This window comes from Typopeltis vanoorti, chromosome 5 (assembly GCF_054136105.1).
Source record: "Typopeltis vanoorti isolate ZY-2024b chromosome 5, IOZ_Tvanoo_1.0, whole genome shotgun sequence".
NCBI classification, from domain to species: Eukaryota; Metazoa; Arthropoda; class Arachnida; order Uropygi; family Thelyphonidae; genus Typopeltis; species Typopeltis vanoorti.
This window is the reverse complement of record NC_143553.1, coordinates 94,087,514-94,112,630: the sequence shown is the minus strand read 5'-3', so window position 1 is coordinate 94,112,630 and position 25,117 is coordinate 94,087,514. Positions and strand designations below refer to the sequence as shown.

Below are 25,117 nucleotides of genomic sequence, written 5' to 3'. Positions count from 1 at the left end.
AAACCTGAGTTTCCAAGTGAAAAAAACCCCTACCACCATATGAGACCAGCTAACTCATCTTTCATCAAAAGAAAGCAGATAAAGGTTCATCACATCACAGATAGGAATCAAACCCAGGTCTTTTCGACCAAAGGGTATTGTCTAAGAGTTTAGATTTTGCTCTAGCTCGAAAGACAATTCCAATGATGGATCTCATGTCTAATGCTGAGACAAGTCTTCATAACATTTCCAATCCTACTGCAAGTAGAATCCATTCTAAGACTATCTATATTTCATTTAAACTGTACCTCCTCAAGCCGATTTAAGTAGAAATGAAATTTTGGCTCTATTGTCTCTTAAGTGTAACAACAATATAGTTATTTATTTTGTATCCAAACACAAGCAGTACAGTAGTAAATGGTACAACATGATTTACAACAAATTAGGATACATTACAATGAGATTAGCTTAGATTTGGTAGGTGAATTATATAGGGAATAATAATTAAATATGAAAAAAAGGAAACTATACATAACTTATATACAATAAACATGGTCAGATGTTTGTCCAGTATCTTGCACAATCAACTGCTCTTTCTGTGCAGGATATAAGGTCCTCTTTTGCACAAGGCAATGGAAGAAAGGGACAAGAAAGAAGGTGTTCCATGGACTGGGTTGTCCTACACTCACAATTGTCTGAGCCAGTGAGGTAGCCCCATTTGATGAGGTTTTGTTTGCAGCGTCCTGTCGTCCGGAGTCTGTTTAGGCTTTTCCAAGTATTTCAGTCCAAGTGGGCACCACGTGAAAAATGTTCGGCTGTTGGAATACCAGTATTATTTTCAGGATATAGTGCAAGCCATTGTTGAAGTCTTGTCTCTGGGAGGTTTTTAGGTAGTTCAACAGTTGTCAGGAAGCTATGTCGGGATCTTAGTCTTTGGGGCACTGAGGTCTGGCCAAACAGTGGGTAGCGTTCATCATTCATTTGTCTGCTTCTTTCATCAGCTGAGAATGCAGATCTTCGAATTGAAGGGGAGGGTGCAATACCAGCCAAAGTATACAGGTCTTTTAGTGATGTTGGTTTCAGGCATCCTGTAATTAAGCAGCAGCTTTCATTCAATGCCGAGTCAAGTTTTTCAGCATGGCAGGATCTGGACCATACTGGGCAGGCATATTCAGCAGAAGAATAGCAAAGGGCCAAGGCAGAAGATCACAGTGTGCTTGGGTCTGCACCCCAATATAGTTATAAGAGAGCTGATAAAAGATGTGCAGTAATTATCCAACATAAAAACAATTATTTCAGAATGCTTAACATTGTATACAGTGTGATCGTTATACATATCATCTCCAGAGATTTTATGCAATCACAAATAAATTAACTAAATAAACTTTTAGATGAAGTATAGTCCTCGGATGAAGAAACATCAAACAAGATTTGTGTTCACAACAGAACTTTCAAGCTTTATGGAATTCCAAAAATTCATAAAGAAAATGTTATTTTAAGCCCTTACCATACTATTCTCTTTCTAATCTAACTTACAAACCTTTAAAACATTTTATCAAAAATTCTCTCCTTTTTTGGGAATTCTCCTACATATGTTAAAAATTCAAAAGAGTTCAAAAATGATTTCAGAAATTCAAGATTTCTGGAATCATATTACTACCAACAGACCTTTCATAATTACCTTTGATATGTTCCATTCTATAAACAACCTTCTCACAGATACATTGGAATTACTACACAATATTCCAAAAGATGTTATAAATTATTTCATTTCACTATAATATTCCAAAAGATGTTATAAATTATTTCATTTCACTATAAACTCAGGATACTTTTCCTACTAAAATAAACTATATAAACAAACTGAAATAACTGCAGTGGGCTTGCTTATTTCTTCCACTTTAGTCAATTACTATGTGGAACACTTAGAACATATAGATATCACCTTCTCCTCCAAGCAAGCAAAGTCTTTTATATGGCTTTGATATTTGAACAATATATCCATAAAAGTAATTTAATCCATCCAAGAATTAAATTTACTCTTCAAATAGAAGATGATAATTGCCTTTCCATTCCTGGATGCTCTCATCAAAAGGCAATTGGTGGTTTTAAGAAACATAAGGATAAACACAGATGCTTCTTATCATCATCTATATCAGAAGTTGAGCATTATCAAAACTTTAGTACATTATGCATGCATACCCCCCCCCCTTATGCTCCCCTGATTCTCTTAAAACAGAAGAGTCTTTTATTAGAGCTACTTTCACCTTAACAGTTACAATCCAGCATTATCACCAAAATAATAGGTAACTATGGGGCTTCATCCTAATGAAATTTCTAGTCTTCATTCCATATATCAACAGTTGGTAAGAGAAGCTTGTCAGATTAACCTTTGAGTCTCCCATGCAATTTATAAATGAAATTTGTTCTTATGTTCTCCAAAAAAATAATTCCTTGCTCATGTGGTCTCTCATATTATGGGCTGCAGGCTCTCAAAAATGTGCTTCAGCACACATTATGTTATAGTTAATACATGACAACAAATAAGTAAAGCAATTCAAGATGTAACAGAAAAAAGATCTCAAGTCCTAATTTGGTGCCCTTTAATGTTGTACAGCTACATAAGAGTAGATCATAAGATAACAATCGCCCAAATTTCTGGCAAATTAATGCAGTGATACTTGTTCAGGTTAGAATTCTTCATAGCCATGGTGGACTCTAAAAATAATCTTTCTGACCTGTAATAATTTCTATAAAGCACATTGGTTTACCCCCTCCCCCCGTTAGCAAATTTTTACATGGAACACTTTGAAAACAAAGTACTTACCACAGCTACATACAAGCCACAAGTGTGGTTACGCTATGTAGATGATGTGTTTGCCATCTGGCCCCATAGACAAGACACTTTGGATGCTTTTGTCACCTACCTAAACAGCCAACACCCCAAAATTCACTCTTCACAGTAGAAAAAGAATCAAATAACTGTTTACCATTTCTTGACACATTAGTCACCCGCCTTTCAGATGGTTCACTATCTTTTTCTATTTACAGAAAGCCTACACACACAGGAAGATACCTACATAAACAATCACATCATCATCCAGTCCAACAGTACGGCATTTTAAAAACACTTACACACAGAGCCAGAGCCATTTGTTCTAACGATACAGCTCTGACCACTGAACTCCAATACCTGCGCCATACGTTCTTAGCCAATGGCTACAATCCCTACAAAATAGATAAAATACTACATAGGCCCATTACTCTGCCCTCCCCTAATACACAAGAATACAACATGACTATTTCTATTCCCTATATCAGAGGTACATTGGAAAAGACAGCCAAAGTATTGTTGAAACATGGCCTTCGCACCACTTTCAAACCTCGTGTCAAGCTGGCAACTCGGATCCGCTCGCCTAAGGATAAACTTCGCCCTTTAGCACACCCAGGAGTGTATGAAGTTCCGTGTGACTGTGATTTGGCCTATTATGGGCAAACAGGAAGATCAGTGAACATCCGCCTGGAAGAACATGAAAGAAAGATACATTCGCTACTATTACTATGGCAAGTCGGGACTGGCAGACCATGCTTTGGACACTCCTTCACACAGGATTAGATGGAGGAAAACGAATGTGCTATTTAGGAGTCGTTATAGATCTGAAAGATTATTTTTTGAGTCAGCAATGGCTTTGAAGAATTCTCCCAACCGTAACAAATATGGTTGCATTAATTTGCCAAAAATTTGGGAGACGGTTATCCTAAGAAAAACTCCTGGATAACTGCTGTTTTTTTTTTTTTTTTTTTTTTTTTTTTTTTTTTTTCGTTAGAGGGTGCCAAAAAATAGAACTTTAGATCTTTTGTCCTTTGCAATTATATTGTTTCACTCACTCACTGTCACGTTTACATGTGTGTTGTGCTCTGATGATGCTGAGTTGAAAATCAGCGAAATATAAGCGTTAATAAAACATCTTTGTTGTTAAAAGTGTTTGTGGTGTTGTTAATACCGTGAAAAATTAGTCATGAATAACCATCAACACCTAAGCTTATCTGTTAGATTATATATATCTAAAATTTCTCCCGCTAAGGTTCTAATTTCATAAGTGGTAAATTGATATCTTGAATTCAGGCATGGCTCAGGCATATGTAATACAACATGTTTATTGGAACTAAAAGACGAGTACAACTAAACTGAATCAAAATACTAAAACTTCTAAATCTCTTGCTAAGTTAAATCTCATGCTAAGATAGTTAAACAATTCTAAATTAATCAAATTCACCTAGACAGATCAAAATGTTAATCATACAAAAACAATGGAAAGCATTGAAAATATCACACTAAATTAAGATCCTCTCATGCATCCTATTCATAAAGTACATATTACTCAACTTGTTGCTTTCTTAGTTAAGGTTATCTACTAAACAAAATACATTTATCATTTCAGTCACATTCAATTAGAGATTCATTCCTGACAATTCCTTGTCCAACAGAATTAGCTGTTTCAAAATACAAAATTTTATCAAAGTTCTCTAAAGAATTGTCCACATTACTTAATCAAACACAAATTTCTATCTTCTATCACTTCCGTAACATATAACAAAGATCTCTACATTACCCAGTTCTATTAGGGCTACAATACCCAGTTCTGAAGGGCTATTAACTACCACGTGTTGTTCTGGTCATCCTTTGATTGGCTATTTCAGCGCCTAGTCTTTTGGCTACATTGTCCTTTCTACTGCTGCCGGACGCGAACTAGTTTCTGCTGTGACTGAGGGCTATCTCCGCTCCTTTCCGATGGGACATCCAGCAACTGGCACAATTCTGCATAGGCTGATGATTTGCATACAGCTCCGAGCGGAATCTTCTTCAGCATAATCAGGAAAAGGCCTGCTGTCCGACATCATAGAACCCTGGTTTGTCTTTTCTCCGACCACCAGTCAAGAATCCTCGATATGAAAATCCAGAACAAAAAGCCTTGCAAATGGCATGCATTGCCTTATATTCTGTGTTCTAGTGCCCTCTTTTTGCTGTATCCTTTTTTCGCACGACCTTTTACTTTTAACGTCCTTAAGATGATCCTTTACTCTCCCTTTTGCTGTTAGGTGCTGTCTTCATGGAAAGTGCACGTATGTCACTTTCCTCGTATGCTGTAGCCTCTGGCGTTACGATCGATACGTGCATTTCAGATGCGACCTTTGAACTGTTACTCATTACCTGTCTGGCGACTTACATTATTTTAGATAGCTTAATAGGACACAAATTTAAGCTAATATTTCTTTTTCATGGAATCACTAATTTGACATAAATCTCTAATTTAGACTTCTGTTTGACAACAAAATTTTCTAATACATTACACATATTAATGCACATTCTCATATACAACAAACAAGGTCTTTCTTACTTTCTGCTGGTGTGCAGGTATTATCTTAAATTAGTTAAAATTTTCATGTTAGATTCTGAATGAACAACTTCTTAGAATATTTTCCATTCAGGATCTAACAATAAAAAAATAATGCAAAAAAAGTGACAACAAAAAATCAAGCTACTACTAGTACAGCGACAGACAAGAAAGCATGTGATTTCGCATGTTGGCGACCAATTCATACATCCTTCATTTCTTTCTTTCCCTTCAGCATGAATTGACTATTCTTGGCAAAATGCCAAGCAGAGACCTACAAACGGTGGGCATACTATACCATTAGTCTGTTTGTAGATTTTTTCCTTGGCATGTAAACTGACCTGCATGCATAGTAATTTTGAAGAATTCAAAGATATCGAGGGGGGGGGGGATTAGACTTATTAATTCAAGAGTGTCTATTAGTGGTATATTAGTAAATAAAGATGTGACATTGAAACTGACCATTATATCTGTATTTTTAAGGATGTAATTTTTAACTAGTGATTTGAAATGGGCAGAATTTTTTTTATAAAAGTAGAGGAGTTGCCAGTAAGGGGTGCAAACAACTTACAGCAAGAAGTTGTTAAAGGTCAGAAATATTATTTTTAGTCAGCCATGGCTATGAAGCATTCTCTTAACCTGAACAAGTACGGTTGCATTAATCTAATAAAATTTGGGAGACTGTTATTTAAAGATCAACTCCTATGTAACTATAATACTTTTTTTTTTACAACATTAAAGGGCCACCAAATTGGGATCTTAGATCTTTTGTCAGTTATAATTTGAACTGCTTTACTTATTCATAGTCGCATATCAACTGTAACATGTAATGTGCTCTGAAAATGCTGGTTTGAAATCCAGAAGCCAGTAACAAACATTGCCTTTTTTATAATTTTGTTGGTTTGAGGTTGTGACAGCATGTGACAGAAGGAACTCGAGGACAAAGAGTGTTAGATTTGATTATAGTGTCAGAGTGCGTTTCAGTTAAAGATGTAAAGAAAAACTTAGTCAGTTTTTCTTTACATCTTTTACAACAAAAGGTTACATACTGAACTACAAAGCAGGAAATTATGACCAACTGAGGAGTATACTGAGTTCAGTGGAATGGGATCAATTGCTGGAAAGAATATCAAGAGTGGATGGGAAGCATTTAAACAACACTTGAATGATGCGATAGCAAAATGTGTCCCGAGAATTTGAAGAATGAATAGAGCAGGAGTCAAATGCATGTGTAATCTTAATAAGCAAGAGATTTGTAAGAAAAGGACGATGTAGAACGAATACTGTGCACATAAGGATGACGTCCGTTATGAACGTTATAAGCAGCAGGCTAGAATAGTCACAACTGTTGTACTGAAAGCAAAGTCTGAGTATGAAAAGAAACTGGCTCTGTGTGCTAAAGACAACCCACAAGAATTCTATCGATATGCTGCAAGTAAAAGAAAGAGTGAATATGAAAGAATAACTCTTCTAAATCCTGATGGTGTGAGGGTTACAGATGCAGAAGAGGGTGTTCAGTTAATGAGTGCCCATTTTGTTAAAAGCTATCAACCTGGTGTACACAACATTGAGCTCGCTGTTACCTCTTCACTAGATGCAGGTGTATGAGGACAAGGTATTAGAGCTGTTGCACAAATTGAATAAGAATTCAGCAATAAGGACTGATGAGATATCAGCACATGTGATAAAAAAAAGTGTTCAGCCGAACTGGCCATTCCTTTGACCAGGATGTTTAATATGAGTCTCAGAACAGGAAATATTCCACAAGAATGGAAGGAATGTATGGTAATTCCACTGCACAAGGGTGGTGCAAAGACTGATATATCCAAGTAACGACCGATTAGTATCTCAGGAGTGGCGGTGAAGATTTTGAAAAAACTGGTTAGGGCTCGCATTCAGAAATGGGTTGACAGTGAATCGTACTTTGCAATGAACAATATGGGCTTATTAAGGGAAGGTTATGTTTTAGCAACTTACTTACATTCTATAACAATGTTACCAATGAACTAGACAAGGGGAATGGATACACCATGATACTTTTGGATTTTGCTAAGGCTTTTGACAGAATACAGAATGGCAGATTGCTGCATAAATGGAGAAAATGGGTCTAGGTTATAGAATATTGGCATGGATAAGAGGATGACTGACTGACAGATATCAAAAAGTGTTATACAGGGATATGAATCTGCAATATTTAAAGTAACTAGTGGTGCCACAAGAATCATTGCTTGGTCCACTGTTATTCAATCTGTGCATTAATGATATTGGGAAGGATTTGACAGGCGACATACAGCTATTTGCTGATGATGCAAAAATAGGTAGGGTAATCAGGAATGCTGCTGATTACTCCAAATCATTCTACAGTACTTGCAGAATGATTTGAATAGGCTGGAATTGTGGGTATGGGAAATTGGGTGTCAGTTCACTGTCAGTAAATGTAAAGTCATTAACTTCAGCGTGATTAGCTATCCAATGTCGTATTATATTTGTTGGGATTAGGCTAGAAGAAACTAATGAGGCTAGGGATCTTGGGATGTTAATAGATTGGAAGTTGAAGTTCAGGGGTCATTTGACAAAGATTGCAAATATAATAACTCAAAAGATAATTGTAATGCTGAATCTTCATGTAAAGATGAGGATGTTATTTTGCCTCTTTTACAAGGCCTTGATAAGACCTGACTTGGACTATTGTGTGCAGGTCTGGTCTCCTAGTTTCCGTTGTGATTCTGATATACTGGAGAGAGTTCAAAGGAGAGTGTTAAAAATGCATGTGACAGGATTGTGGAATACTGATTATGAGACTGCAGACACTAGCAAACAGAAGAAATAGAGGAGATATGATTAGACTTACAAACTTCTGAAAGGGTCACACAGGATTTCAATTGATGAAAATTTTCAATTTATGGAGGGTGGGAAAAGGACGAAAGGGCATCCTTGGAAGCTGAGAATGAAGGCCACTAAGAATGGGGGTGAGGACTAGATTTTTCTCTCATAGGGTGGTGCGTGATTGGAATGGATTGTCATTGGATGTTGTGAGTGCAATCAGTGCGAATGAATTCAAGAATAAGTATGATAGCTGGTGTATGTAGTATGTGGCCTTCCTCGATGAGTCTCTGACTCATTGGAGGTCTCTCTTAATAATAATAATAATAATAATGCATTTGAATAAAACTAGAAAATAGAAACAAACTTTTCAACCAGTGTATCATCTCAGTTATGACCTATGATCAGAGACATGGCCAACAATTAAACAAATACTGGACAGAATGAGAAAAAGTGAGAACAGAATGGAGAGAGAGCCATACTAAACATCACACCACAAGACATGGAGAGAAAATAGAAGGACAACCTAACAGAGATGTCTGGATAATGCTGGCATAGGGAAGCCTTCAACAGAGAAAGATAGAAACACAAATGGACTATAATCACAAATGATTATAAAAAGGGCTTAGAAGAAGAAGATATGCATTGAAAATTATCTTGAAAACAAGATTGGAAATTTGGCTGTATGAGACTGCCCAAAATTTGGGAGGCTTACATCAGCAGACCTTCAGCCCAACAGCCAAGAACACCTACTTAGCCTGCTAGGGGGACACCATCAGGACTTTTAGGAGAACAACAGCTTCATCATCTCATTCTCAGTTAGTGTGTTGTAGTGACTACATGCACGTGCCTATTTTGTAAGTTCCTTTTGAAGATGGCAACGTGACATTGCCGAAATATCAGAAATATTTATTAAAGTGTAATTTAATTTATATTCTTATCTACGTTGTCAATTCCTTAAGTGATTTAATAAAGCAATTAATATGAAGTCATTAGCCTTCTATATACAAGTAGCCTAACTGTGAAGATATTTCACATGCAAACTTTATTTGCTTACTCTTGGATAAAGGATTAAACAAGAATATAATTTCTTGGCATTTTTAATTTATGCCTCTAACTATTCACTGCATTTGGTGACAAATTCATACATCGCCTTATTCCTTTCTCCCCTTCAACATGGACTGACTCTTTTTGGCAATCTGCCAGCCAGGGATCTAACATCTGTGGTCACACAGATGCTAGACCCCTGTATGTAAAATGTAACTATGGTTTGTTCTACCTATAGTTTTCTTGACATCAAAACACAGTTTTTGAAACCAGTCAATTAATTAAAAAATAAATTTATGCGGTGAAATAGTTTGCAATGTTAATTAAATAAAAATACAGAATGTTTTTGCTAAATCCCATTAATGTATGGATGTACTAGAGTTTCTCTCTATGCAGCTTTCTTCGTAATGGGAAAAATAAGTTAATTCCCAAGGTTTCCAGGAAATTCAGCAAAATGGTATATTAAGAGAATGCATTTTTTTTTAATTTAATTGTTTGATGATATAATACCTTTTTAGAAATAGCAGAATTATTTATGCCACATACCATTTACAAATGTAATACTTGGACTCTATTCACTATCACTGCCAACTATTTATTAAATATTACTTTTACCATGAAATTCATCAGCAAAGGACATATAACAAGTAAAATATCAGTCTTTGATTATAATTAAGTGTGTTTACAAATCAGAAACAAAAAAAGTAACTTCATTCAAAAAAATAATTTTCATCTTTTATCTCAATAAATTTTATCCTAATTCTCATCATCTTATGGAGCACCATGTTAGGTATCTACCTGGATAATAAAAGAATGAGGATGCGCTGGCAATTTGGGATTTAGCCGAACAAATTGCATTCTTATTGGCTTAAACCATAATGTAAAATGATAGTGCCCCATGAGAGAATTCACAATGGCTGGGGAACTGCTCAGTTAAACAAGGTCTACATTGTTTTCATCAGGTAACCAGTGTGAATAGTCTAAAGTCAGCTACTGGAACAAATCTTGGAACTAAACCCAACTCAGCAGAATTCAAGATTAGTACTATTAACATAAAAAGTATCAATGGAAAAGAAATGGAAGTAGCAGAACTGGATAAGAACCAGATTGACATAATAGGTGTGATTGAAGCAAAGAAGACAAAAAATGGTGAGATCATTCTAAGCAACAAATACAAAATGTTATGCTCAGCAATAACAATTGGGAAAATAATGAGCGACTATAGTATTCAATATCAAGTAGCGTGATCGGGACAAATATCAGAATAGAGAACTGGATAATGAGACTTATTTGTGCCTATGGTCCCACAGTAGGTTCCACTAAGGAAGAAAAGGAGGAATATTTTGAGGCATTTGAAAAGGCAGCTGACACAATTAAAAAGGAAAGTTTCGTCCATGTCAGAGATCTAAACAGCAGATTAGGAATTGATTACAAGATATAAAAATGTTTTGGGAAAATTTGGAGAAAAGAGCAAAGCTAATAAAAATGTAAGTGCTTGATGGATTTCTGTTCAGGAGGACTAGTTATTACTACCATGACATTCTAACATAAAATTGTGCAAAAATTCGCTTGAAGAGAGGATGCAAGAAATAAGAAAAGTCTTGTAGACTATGTTATTGTTCATACCAGTGTTTTCCGACCAGAAGCAATCATTATTTAAATTTCAGCAGGTAAAATGGAATTTCAAAAGAAAAGTGTGTAGGAAAGCTTTAAAACAAATCAAAATTGAACAGCTTTCAGAGGTTAACTAAACTAATATTTCCCTTCTTGTAGACTAAAATACACAAACATCAATCAAGAAAAAATGAAAGAGTTTAAAAACACGAACAAGTTTTAGAGATTCAGTGGCAAACCCAGAAGAAAACAGTGATTAATTCAACAAGAGAAGCATGTGGTGAGGTTGTGTGCAAGAAAAATCAGAACTCCCTGGGGAACTCAGGAAGCTAAAACAGGCAGTCAAGGAAAAGATGTGTTTCTATATGTTCAGTCCTCCTGTTTTTTCTCGATTTATAAATATATCTTTAATATATAATTAAAGTTAAAATTATATAATTAAAATATATAATTATAATTAAAAAAAAATTAAATATATAAATATCATTTTTCTCGATTTATAAGTATATTTAATAATTTATTTATATTTGCTTGTAATATTTAATTTTATCATCAACAATCAAATACAATTCTCTTATTTTGTAAAAAAAAATAATAAAAATCCATCTTGTAGGACTTAGGAGGGTGAAGGATGCTAACAACACTGTGTTTTCCAGTGTCATATTGCTACATGCGCAAGCATATGCATGTCGTAGTGAGATGTGAGCTATTAAGGTAGTGCAGTACTGTCCGTCATGCGGTTCCATTGTTGTTTATATGCAGTTTGTGCCAGTAGTAGAGAGTTCGTAGTGCTTATCATGTTTACCTCGTCTCTTTAAATATTTGGACATTACAATTAAAGACATAACATTTGTTATAGTAATTTTTAAGTAATTTTGAATTATACTAAACCGTATAATTTTATAGATAATAAACAATATTTTTTCATGTTTAATTTTTTTAAAAAAATTTTTACTGTAATTTTGATATTTTATCCAAACACGTATACAGTGTACTTACAGTCTGTATGTATATTTTGAAAGTTGCAGCACCCCCACGATTTCAAGCCATGAGCAGCCACTGATTTCTGCTCTTAGAGTATAAAGAGAAAAATGTAAGAAAGAAAAGCACAGAAGGAAAGAGTAGGAAAGGAGGAAAGAATGTTGTAAAAGGAATTAGACATGATAAAGGTGACATGAAAACTGGAGAAAAAGATATCCTTGAAGTATGGAGTAATTACTTCGAAAAATTGCTAAATGAAACAAGCAGTGATAGCACTGTGGTAAAAAACACTCAACAGGGATACAGTCAGAAACACATATCCATACCTGAAGTAGAAAAAGCCGTCAAAGGCTTGAAATGAGGAAAGGTAGCAGGAGTAGATGATCGACCAGAAATGCTCAAATAGGAAGGTATAAAATTCTTACAGTGGCTGCACTGCATAGTTCAGAAGGCCTAAACAGAGGGACGAATTCCCGATGAGTAGAGCACTCATAGTACCCATATATAAAAAGGGAAATAAAACTGAATGTAAGAATTTCACTACTGTAGTGTTCCTGGTAAGATTTATGCAAGTATACTTGAGAAACGGTTGAGAAGAATTGTGGAAGAAAAGCTTGGTGAAGAACAAGCCGGATTCAGGCCAAATAGAGGCTGTCAGGATCAGATCTTTACTTTATGACAAATAGTGGAGAAATCATGGGAATATAACAAAGTTCTGTATTTAAGTTTTGTAGATCTGGAAAAGGCATATGACAAGGTGCCATGAGAGAAGCTATTCAAAATGCTACAGTTATATGGTGTCAATGAGGCATTATATCAAGCAATACTTAGTCTTTATTTGAGTTGTAAGTCAGCAGTTAGAATTGAAGTACAGGATGATGGTATAATGTTAAATCTGGTGTCAGACAAGGATGTACATTATCCCCTCTGTTATTCATTATCTATATGGATCACATTATACAGGAAAGTGGTATTAAAACTGATATCAAGATTGGAGATATTAATGTCAGCCCTCTCTTTATGCTGATGATGTTATACTTCTAAATAAATCCGCTACAGGTCTGAAGGATTCCCTGACTAAGTTGAGTAAATGTTTTGATAGATAAGGTATGAAGGTCAGCAATAACAAAACAAAGGCAATGAAAATAAGCAGAATCACTGAGAATGTCAACTGCATTGTGAATGGAGAACCTGTGGAAGAAGTAAAACATTTCAGCTACTTAGGCACGGTTTTTAGTGAAGATGGTAAATTAAATATGGAAATAGACAACAGAATCAACAAAGCTGGTATGGTAGGAAGTCAACTGAATAAATTCATATGGAATAAGAGAGAAATTAGTCGGAACACTAAATTAGTTGTATACAAGACAGTGTTCAAACCAGTTTTAACTTATGGACCTGAGAGCTGGGTCAGAAGTAAAACACTTGACCAAAGACTAGAGACTGCAGATATGAGAGTCCTGAGAAAGATTAGGGGCACAAACAGATGGCATCAATGGCAATATCATATTTAAAATGATGATATTAGGAAAGAACTTGACATTGTCAGCATCCAGGAATGTGTTAGCAGAGCTAATCTCAGGTGATATGGTTAAACAGAATGGACAAGGAAAGATTAGCAAAACAAGTATTCTCTGCCAGGTTGGCAGGAAAAAGACCCAGAGGAAGACCAAGATATAGGTGGATTGATATGGTAAAAAGTGCCTTTGACAATAGAAATATAAGATCTGATAATGTTGGAGTCTTGACAAGTAACAGACTGATTTGGTGGAAAATTGTAGGTAGGAAGTTAATAATGATGTAAATTATTCATTTTGTACTATCATATCCTGTACATGGCAGGAATTCGATGATGATGATGAGAAAAGCATGGTTTAAAACTAGCTAAACAAAATTCATGGGAAGGCTTTGGAAAGAACCTGGATAATAAATATCAGGAAGGTGGCAAAATATTCTGGAGGCTCTTGAAAAGATAAAAATTACTGTAAAAGGAATCAGAGGCGACATGAAAACTGGGGATAAAGGTATTCTTGATGTATAGAGAAATTACTTTAAAAGATTGCTAAATGAAACAAGTAGTGGTGGAAGAAAATACTCAACAAGAATGCAATCAGGAATAAATATCCATACTTGAAATACAAAAAGCCATGAAAATCTGAAATGTGGAAATGTAGCTGGAACTCTAATTCAGAGGGCTTGGTCAAAGGTCAAATTCCAGATGATTGTAGTAGAGCTCTCATAGTTCCCATTTATAAAAAAAGTTGAATGTAAGTATTACAGAGGAATTTCTGTAGTAAATGTTTTAGGTGAGATTTATGTAAACTTAAAAAGAAGCTGAGAAAAATTGTGGAAGAGAAACTGGGAGACGAACAAGCTGGATTGAGGTGAAATAACGGTCGTCAAGATCATGTTTTCACTGAAAAGGCATAGGACAAATTGCCCAGAGAAAAGCTTTTCAAAATATTACAATTAGATGAAGTAAATGGAAGATTAAACAGGGCAATACACAGTCTATATTTAAGTTGCAAGTCAGCAGTCAGAACTGAAGGTAATACAGGAAGATGCTATTGTTGTCTTTCTCTGTCAACCTTATGGTTGAAAGGGTAGAGATATGCTACTTGACTAGGGAATATTTATGGTACAAGGTGGTTTCCTGTTGCCTTCCTTGCCCAAAGTATTTTATCTCTGTAGATGTGTATGTTCATGGGACTGGTTTGCCTGTTTTGAGGTATGAAAAACCCAAGTTTCCAGGAGAAAAAAAACCTCCACCTTTGTATCAGACCGGCTGACTCACCTTTAGTCGAAAACACCTAATAAAGGTTCATCACATCATGGATGGAAATAGAACTCAGGTCTTTCTGGCCAAAGGCATCTATACTGACTGAGCTATGGAGGCTCCACACACAAAAAGATGATTTGATGTGAAATCAAATGTAAGACAATGATGCACATTATCTCCATTCTTAATCATCATCTATATGGATCATATTATGAAAGAAAGTGGCACTAAATCTGATTTTAGAATCAGAGATATCAAATTTAGCTGTTTGCTTTATGCAGATGATGTACTCCAAAACACATCCAGTGCAAGTATCTAGGATTCTCCAACTAAATTGAATACCAACTGTAACAAAACTGGCATGCAAATCAGCAGGAGAAACACCAAAACTATAAAAATAAGCAGGAACAAAAAAAGCTTCATCTGCTTTCTGATTGGAGATGTTAGAAGAAATAAAATATTTTAGCTATTTAGGCACAGTTTTTAGTGAAGATGGCAAGTGAAATATGGAAATAGAAAACAAAATAAGCATAGCTTGTAGTATAGCATAAAGCCAGTTCAATAAATTTAAATGGAATAAGAGAGAGATTAGCCAAAACACAAAACTAGCAGAAGAGAGTGTTCAAACCAGTTTTTAGTTATGGATCTGAGAATTGGGAGAGAAATAAAGCACTTGAACAAAGATTAGAGACCACAGATATCAGAGCTATTAGAAAAATTAGGGACCTAAACAAAGGACATCAATATCAGAATCAATGAAGACATTAGGAAGGAACTTGACATTATTTGCATTCAAGGATGTATGAATGGGTTAATCTAAGATGGTGTGGTAAGTTAAATAACAGGGGAAGGAAAGGTTAGCAAAACAGGTGTTTCATTCCAAGATGGAAAGGAAAAGATTCAGAAGAAGACCAAGGTCTAGAATCAATTCAGTCAGAACTGCCCTAGAAGAACGAAATGTTAGATACAACAATATTGGGGTGCTGATAAGTAATAGACTAATTTGGAGGAAACTGTTGACAGCAGATTATTAACAATTTAATCGTGTAGTGCTGTCATAATAGTCTGAACATCCTCTCAGGGTACATATCAGAAAATTGATGATGATGATGATTATCAGAGACCTGCAGAGTCAAGGAATCACCAGCTGTCATACATTCTTTTTCAACTCATTCATATTAGATGTACTCACTACTTCAATGGTCAAACTGTTCAACTCATGCAATGCTCTGTGACTACATGAAAACTTAACTTCCATCGATGCCCTTTATCCGCTCCCCCACCTTCCATATAATAAAATAAAAATCATTCCACCAACTTCTGTTTTGAATTAAAGTCTCTTCTGCAGGAGATTTATTTATAACCATGATGAAAATTTATCTTAGTAATAAAGTATGGATTGTTTTTTTTTGTTTCATTTTAAAAAAGTGAATTTCTTAAGACAAAGCATGGAAGCATGGAAGAAGATCTACAACGAACTTCAGATAAAATAAAGGAAGAATGCATAAAATTTGGATTAAACCTAAATATAGATAAAAAAATTACGCAAATAGGAAAAAGAAACACCTACCTGAAAATTGCAATTGATAGTAAGAATCTAGAGCAGGTAGAAACTTGGAGGAGTAATTGAGTACAACAGTGAAATTACAAAAGACATAAACAGATGAACAAGCATCCCAAACTTTTGGATGACTAAATTAAATATGGAAGTCAAGAGACATCAAACGAGTAACAAAAGTGAGAATCTATGAGACAATGGTCCTCCCAATACTTCTCCATGGAAGTGAATGCTGGAATCTCAAACAAACTGAAGAGAAAAAATTATTAACTACTGAAATGGGTTGGCTAAGAAGATTACTTGGAGTATCTCTGCTGAATAGACTAAGAAATTAAGACATAAGTTTGGCCACATGACCAGATGGGAACAGAAAGATTACCATCTAAAGCTTTGCATACAACGATGGAGGGTAAAAGATCCAAAGGGCGGCCCTGAATAAGACGGATAGAAAAGGATCTGAAAACCAAATCACAACAAGTGATACCAATTTGGACAGAATTGTTCAGACGCTCCAGGGACAGACAGAAGTGGAAAGAGTTCATTCAGTCTCATCCGCATAGATGATGGAAGAAAGAAGAAGAAAAAAAAAAAAGAATAATTTTCATGACTTTTTAAATAATTTAAGATAAAAGAATAAATTTTTTTTTCTAATGAATGTTATTTTATTATTCGTATTATTATACATATTACTGCAGATTCATCATCACAAAATTTCTGATATGTACCCTCAGGGAGGGGATGGGTATACAGAATATGAAAATACATGAAAATCATTACTTTCCTTTCATTCATGCTTACACTATGATCAGAATACATCATGCAAACTGTGGAAACAACTACTGTGTTAGAGTAAACTTTAGTTTAAATTCTGGTTTATATTAAACTAAAGTTTTAATCCAATATGGTAGTTGTTTCCATAATTTTCATGTTGTTACATCATTACTAATTTCTGTTCGACAGTTTCCCTCCACACTAATTTGTTATCTGTCAAGACTCAACCAATAGCAGATCTTATATCTTTTCTCTTCTAAGGCACTTTCTTACTGCATCAATCTGACTACATCTTGGTCTTCCTCTGGGTCTATTTTTTTTCCCCTGCCAACCTGGCAAAGAAAATATGTTTTGCTAATCTTTCCTCACATTCTGTTGAAGTGACAATCATCATCATCACCATCAAATTCCTGATATATGCCCTCAAGTGGTGTACAGGATATGATAGTACTACATGAAAAATTTACATCATTACTAACTTCTTAGTTACAATTTTCCTCCAAGTCAGTCTGTTACCTGTCAAGACTCCAATATTATTCGGTCTTATATTTCTGTCTAATAAGGTATTTGTTACTGTATCAATCCACCTGCACCTTGGTCTTCCTCTGAGCCTTTTTCCTGCCAACCTAAGAGAGAACACTTGTTTTGCTAATCTTTCCTCTCCCATTCTGTTTAAGTGACCATATCACCTGAGATTAGCTCTGCTAATCCTGGATGCTGACATTGTCAAGCATCCAGGATTGCATTAGCAGAACAATATCCTCATTTTTAATATGATGTTGCCATTGATGACATCTGTTCGTGCTACTAATCTTTCTCTGGACTCTCATATCTGCAGTCTCTAGTCTTTGTTCAAGTGTTTTACTTCTAATCCAGCTCTCAGATCCATAAGTTAAAACTGGTTTCAACACTGTCTTGTTCAACTAATTTAGTGTTCCGACTAATTTCTCTCTTATTCCATATAAATTTATTCAGTTGACTTCCTACCATACCAGCTTTGCTGATTCTGTTTTCTATTTTTATTTAATTTACCATCTTCACTAAAAATTGTGCCTAACTAGCTGAAATGTTTTAATTGTCCTATAGGTTCTCCATTCACAATGCAGTTGATATTTTCAATGTTTATGCCTATTTGCATTGTCTTTGTCATTTTAATGCTGACCTTCATACCATATCTATTACAACAGTTATTCAATTTCAATTCAATTAGTCAGGGAATCTTACAGACTCGTAGCAGATTTATTTAGAAGTATAACATCATCTGCATAAAGCAAAGAGCTGACATTAACATCTTCAATTTTGATACCAGGTTTAATACTACTTTCCTTCATAATGTGATCCATATATATAATAATAACAGAGGGGATAATCAGACATCCTTGTCTGACACCAGATTTAACATTAAACCATCTTCCTGTACTTCCTTCAATTCTAACTGCAGACTTACAACTCAAATAAAGACTAAGTATTGCTTGCTATAATGCCTCATTAACCCCATATAACTGAAGCGTTTCAAATCGCTTCTCTCTTGGCACCTTGTCATATGCCTTTTCCAGATCTACAAAACTTAAATACAGATCTTTGTTATATTCCCATGATTTCTCAACTATCTGCTGTAAAGTGAAAAGCTGATTCTGACAGCCTCTATTTGGAATGAATCAAGCATGTTCTTCACCAAACTTCTCTTCCACTTTCCTTCTCAACTGTTTCTCAAGTATACTTGCATATATCTTATCAGGAACATTCAGTAATGAAATACCTCTGCAATTCTCACATTCATAGTACCCATATATAAAAAAGGAATAAAACTGAGAGCTCTACTCCAATCATCGGGAATTCGTCCCTCTGTCCAGGCCTTCTGAATTATGCAGTGCAGCCACTGTAAGATTTTAATACCACCATACTTAAGCATTTTTGATCAAATATTATCTACTCCCAAAGCCTTTCCACATTTCAGGCTTTAGATGGCTTTTTCTACTTCAAGTATGGATATGTATTCCTGATTGCTGTCTGTTGAATGTTTTTTACTGCTGTGCTGTCATCACTGTTTGTTTCATTTAGCAATTTTTTAAATTAATTACTCTATACATCAAAGATATCTTTTTCACCAGTTTACATGTCACTTTTATCATCTCTAATTCCTTTTACAGCACTCTTTCCTCCATATTCTGAACTTCCTCAACAACCTCCAGAATATCTTGCCACCTTCTTGATATTTATATTCTATGTTCTTACCAAAGTCCTCCCATGACTTTTGTTTAGCCAGTTTTACACAGTGTTTAGCTTTCTTACATTTGTCTCTGTATTCCCTAATTCTCTAAGAGCACAAGCTAACTTATTTGCCAGTAACTTTTGATATGCTTTCTTCATTTCCTTCACTGCCTCCTTAACTTCCTGTGTCTTCCAGAACTCCACCATGGAGTTCTAATTTTTCTATCCTTGCAGACAACCTCACTACATGCCTCTCTGGTTGAATCAATCAGTGTTTTCTTCAGGACCTGCCAATGAATCTCCAAGGTTTGGTTCCTGTTCTCAAATTCTTTCACTTTTTCTTGAATAATATTTGTGTATTTTAGTCTACAGTTCACATCTGAGAGCTGCTCAACTTTTATTCACTTTAAAACTTTCTTACATGTTATTTTTTTCAATATGAAATTCAATTTTATCCTGCTCAAGACTAAATGGTGATCACTTCCAATTTCAAATCCTCTACACACTCTGGTGTCTTACACCAGGGCGAAAACATCACTATCAACAATAACATAGTCCATGAAACTTTTCTTATTCCTTGCCTCTTCTCTCCATGTGAATTTGTGCACATTTTATGTTGAACATTGTATTAGTAATAACCAGTTTATATCCTGAAACTAAATCCAACAGGTATTTGTCATTATTATTAGCTTTGCTCTTTTCTTCAAATTTTTGTATGTCTGACAATCATTTCCTATTCTGCTATTTAGATCCCCAACAAGGACCAACTTTTCCTTTTTCATTGTGTTAGTTGCTTTCTCTAAAGCCTCAAAAAATTCCTCCACTTCTACCTTAGTAGAACCTTTTGTGGGACCATAGCACAAATACATCTCATTGTCCAGTTCCCCATTCTGATATTTGCCCACATCCCTCTACTTGAGACTACCTGCCAATCAAGAAGATTAACCTCATATTGAGTGTTGAATACTATGGCTAATCCTTTTCCTAGATTGTCATTGCCTGAATATAATATTTTGTATTTATTGCTCATAGTTTTAGCCTTTTTTATTTCAGTCATCCCTATTATGTCGATCTGGTACTTATCCAATTCCTCAGCTAGCTCCATTTCTTTGTCATTCAGGATTCTTATGTTGATAGTGCCGATCTTGAACTCTGGTGATGTTGAGTTAGATTAGGTTTTAGGATTTGTTCCAGTAGCTGACCTTTCACTGTTTGCCCTGGTTCCCTGGCAAAAAAACGGGGCCTTGCTTAACTGAGTGATGCCCAGCTGGCATGAAATTCTGTCATGTTATACCATCATTTGAAATTTTGGTTTAAGCCAATAAGAATATAATTTGGTTGGTTAATTCCCAAATTGCCAGCCCATTCTCATCCGTTCAGTATCCAGGTAGATACCTAACAGGGTGCACCATGAGAAAGTTAACGTTGGACATTAGGTCAGAAGCCCTGGTCGGTTCTCAGCATTCCTTTAAAGGCTATGTGGAGGTCTCTTCTCAGTTATACAGCTCTGACCCTTAAGCACTCCATATGTGGATTTAAGTGACCATACCATGTGAAATAACCTCTGCTCACACTTTCCTGAATGCTAACAATAGCAAGTTCCTTCCTAATAACCTCCTTTTTTAATATGATACTGCCATTTATGCCACCTGTTCAGTTCCGTGATCTTTCTCAAACTCATACGTGTGGTCTCCAGTGTTTGATCAAGTGTTTATTTCTAACTCAGCTCTCAGATCCACAAGTTAAAACTGGTTTGAACAATGCCTTGTATAAAACTAGTTCAGTGCTTTGACTAATTTCTCTGTTATTCCATATAAATTTATTCAGCTGACTTCTTACCAGGGCAGCTTTGCTAACTCTGTTGTCTATTTTCATATTTATGCCATCTTCACTAAAAAATTTGCCTAAATAGCTGAAATTATTATTATTATTATTTGTCACCTCCAGGGAGTCCAAAGACTCATCGAGGGAGGGCATCTACTCTACAGCTCTGTTTCCACCGCTCACAATCCACCAACTGACTGCAACTACACCAACATCATCTACTGCCAACCGCCGCCACCACTAGTATTTCCAGAGACAATCACAAACATCTACCCATGGCAGGATTCGAACCCGCAGCGGTTTGACTGGAGAGCAGACACGCTAACCACTCGGCCAGCCAGGCGGGGCAAATGTTTTACTTGTTCTATAGGTTTTCCATTCTGGAAAAAGTTCATGTTTTCCATGTTTCTGCTCATTTTCATTTTCTTTGTCTTTTTTTATTGTTGATTTTCATACCAAATATATTACAACAGCTCTTGAATTTAGTGAGGGAATCTTGCAAATTTGTACTAGATTTATTTAGAATTAAAACATCATCAGCAAATGATATAAAGAGTGAAGATTACCTTCACCAATTTTGATAACTTATGGGCCTAAACAGATGACATCAGTGGCAGAATCATATTAACAATGAAGACATTAGGAAGGAACTTGATAGTGTTTGCATTCAAGAATGTACGAGCAGGGCTAATCTAAGGTGATATGGCGAATTAAATAGAAGGGGAGAGGAAACCTTTCCTCTCCCCTTCTATTTAACTTTGCCTTGTTTAACTTGCACAATCATATTATTTGTGTGTTAAGCAAATACAGAATACAATTTGGTTGGTCAAGTCTCAAACTGTGAGCCCATCTTTGCACATTCAGTACCCAGTGGATACCTACTAACAGGGCACACCACGTGAAGGTATGGACTGGATGTTAAGTAAGAATCCACATTCAGCTTTCTGCAGTCCTTAAAGATGATGTGGAGGTCTCCTCTCAGTTATTTGGCTTTAACGCTTAAGTGATCCAGTCTATGATAATAACAACAATAATTAAATAAATTCTTTACGTGTGAAATTCTGTTTCCTATTGTTTCAAAATAGCAGCAGCTCTTGCTTTGCAGAAATAGATATAGATATCTTAATATCTATAATATATACATATAATAAAATTATATATAATATATAATGGAGATAGATATACAAGTAGCCCAGTTGTGAAGATACTTCACTCAAACATTGTTTGCTTACACTAGGCACTCCCACTGATGATAAATCAATAAAGGTTGAAACCAGTCTGGGTGGTGATCCTTTCCATAATGCAAAGCACACACCCTTTCAGATCTGTATAATGCAATGCATCAGGAGAACGGTCACTATCAAGACCAGTTTCGATCTTTATTGAGGTCTCATCAGTTGGGAGCCAGACCCAGGGTTGTACTTATTATTATTATTATTCGTGACACCTCCAAGGAGTCTGAAAACTCATTGTGGGAGGACACCCACTGTACAACTCTCCATCTCCACCACCACCGAGCCGCTACTACCAATCAACCACATCAGCACCATCTACCGCCCACAACCACCACAAGTATTTTTTGTCTGAAAATTGCGTGTGTTCTGAAGGGCCGATTTGTCTGTATGCAGGATGAAAAACCAGAGTTTCCGGGAGAAAAAAACCCTGCCACCTCTGTATGAGATTGGCTAACTTACCTTTAATTGAAAAAGTCCATATCAAGATTCCTCCCGTCACGACAGGAATCGAACTCAGGCCTTTTCCAATCGAAGGGTGCAATGTACTTATGCACAGGTATTCTAGAGTATTCTAGCACCTCAGACCCTGCCCACCTGAGGAAATATATAAATACAGCCCAGGTCAGACCCAGAAGAGATACCAAAGTTGAAGTAATGCAGAAGTGATATATTACCCATATACAAGCAGTCAAAAGGTGTCGCACCTTATTATTAAAAGACTGGATAAGAGATAGATCTTGAAAGTTTTTTCACTTAGTTATATTTTTGATTTAATCCTTTATTAAAGTGTTAACAAATAATGTTTGCACCTGAAGTATCTTCATGACTGGGCTCCTTGTATATCTATCTCTAATCCAGAGTATTTTAATAATAAAGTATAACACCTTTTGGCTACTTGTATATGGTTAATATATGACTTCTACATTACTTCAATCTTGGCATCTCTTCTGGGTCTTGCTCCCACTGATGATACCTCAATAAAGGTTGAAACTGGTAGTGGCCTGTCCCATAATGCATTGCATTATGAGCTACAAAGGTGACTGAAATGAAATCATTAGCCTTTATATACAAGTATCCCAGTCGTGAAGATACATCACACACAAACATTGTTTGCTTACACTTGGATAAAATTAAGATTATAATTTCTTGATGGTATAACCAAGTGAAAAAAACTTTCAACAAATATGATAATTATCTTGTCAGTTGAATCAACCTCTCATAATGACTTCATGGAAGGTGTGATAGTAATAATAATGATGATGATTTAGTTAGTAAAAGAAGCATGCCCTCTTATTTTAGATATATAAAAAAATTAAAATTCTGGAATTTCCTGGGATATTTATCTAATCCCCGGAATATTCAAATTTAGTTAAATAGGAGGGACCAGGGTTTCCCTGGAAAGAAACCTAATATATACGTGTAAATGTAATTTTCTGGTTTTATTATTTCCAAAATGCAGATAGCTTCAGCCTGTGCACACTAACTTCTACAATTATGCAACAAAATGCAATAATACACATGGTAAACATTTTGTCATTCTCTTTCTCCTTGTTTTATTTTTCTGTAAAAAACTGAAAGCTATATGATCAATCTGAAACATCCAATATTTTTGCATCAATAAACATAATAAGCTAAATGCCAATAAGGGTGATGGTAAAGCTACTGTTCTACATTGTTTTTTAATAGTTCTTAATAGTATAATACAGCAGATTTCTCATTATAGCAAACATCCTTATAAAAAAAAAAAAAAAAACACTCACTATAACAAACCACTGAAAAGTTCTGAAGTAATGCCTCACAAGTAGTACAATAATATTCTAAAAGATATCATTTTAGAGAATTATCCACTATAATAACTGTGTCAGTGGTCTCTACAAGTTTGCTATAATGTCAGTCAACTGCATTATTATGTTACCTAGTAAATATTGTGCAATGTGGATAATTTTTTTGGATTTAAACAATCACTGAAATATTAATTCTAAAAATTAAATCATGGTACACATTACCTGTGAATATAAAAGACAACCTCTGGAATCACAAGGTAATAAATCATCTATTAAGACAGTAGTCCAGCAGCCATCTTTACATAATCTTACTTGATATGCTCCTTGTGGACATATATCTCTAGTAACCATGACTCTTTCTACTAATTCAGGCCGTTCTGCTAATACTGCCAAGGCACTCAGAAGCCAACAATTTCCCAATATCCCTAAAAAAGAAATTCATGTACATACACCTGCTGAACAAAAAAAAAAAAAAAAAAAATTTAAAACAATTATTTTATTATTATTATTTGACACCTCCAGAGAGTCCAAAGACTCATCGAGGGAGAGTGTGCCAACAGCATCGAACGATTGGTCCCCTTCCAACTACTAACCATGCTCAAACTTACTTAACTGAGCCATTAGTAGCAGAGGCTCTACCAATCAACCAACCTTTAGTGAGCTCCTTAAAAACAAAAAGTTATATGAAAGAGAATAAATTACAAATATATTAAATATCTCTTTAAAATCAAAAATAAGTCATATCCTCTATGATAGTGTTTCCCAACATATGGTACACATACTCCTGAGTTTATGTAAAAGATCTTTAAAGAACACAAGGCAGGGTTTAAAAAAAAAAAAAAAATTTATCACTTATTTTTTTTTGTCTGTATTGTCACAGATAAGTGCAGGTCTATTCTATAATTAATTTTTCAAAAAGTAAAAAATTTAAAAGAAATTCTAAAGAAAATGATATGTCTATTGGCATGTATCAAATGACTTCTGTTAGGGCAGAATCTGGTTGACTGCATGATTGTATTTCAACTGTGTGGTGCAAACTGTTGGAATTGAAAGTTAAAATTCAAATAGTTTGAATGACATGACTGGAAGTCTCCACTTGCTTTGATGGACCTGTA

General features: G+C 35.2%; 1 protein-coding gene across 1 annotated transcript in view; it reads right to left on the bottom strand.

Moving 5' to 3' along the window:
- Nucleotides 1-25,117, bottom strand: part of LOC150106660 (calpain-15-like) — a 406,958-nt gene that overhangs the window by 244,210 nt on the left and 137,631 nt on the right. Inside the window, exon 4 of the mRNA XM_090393252.1 lies at nucleotides 24,225-24,427. Coding sequence (XP_090249378.1) covers nucleotides 24,225-24,427 — 203 coding nt within the window. The remainder of the gene's footprint in view (nucleotides 1-24,224; nucleotides 24,428-25,117) is intronic.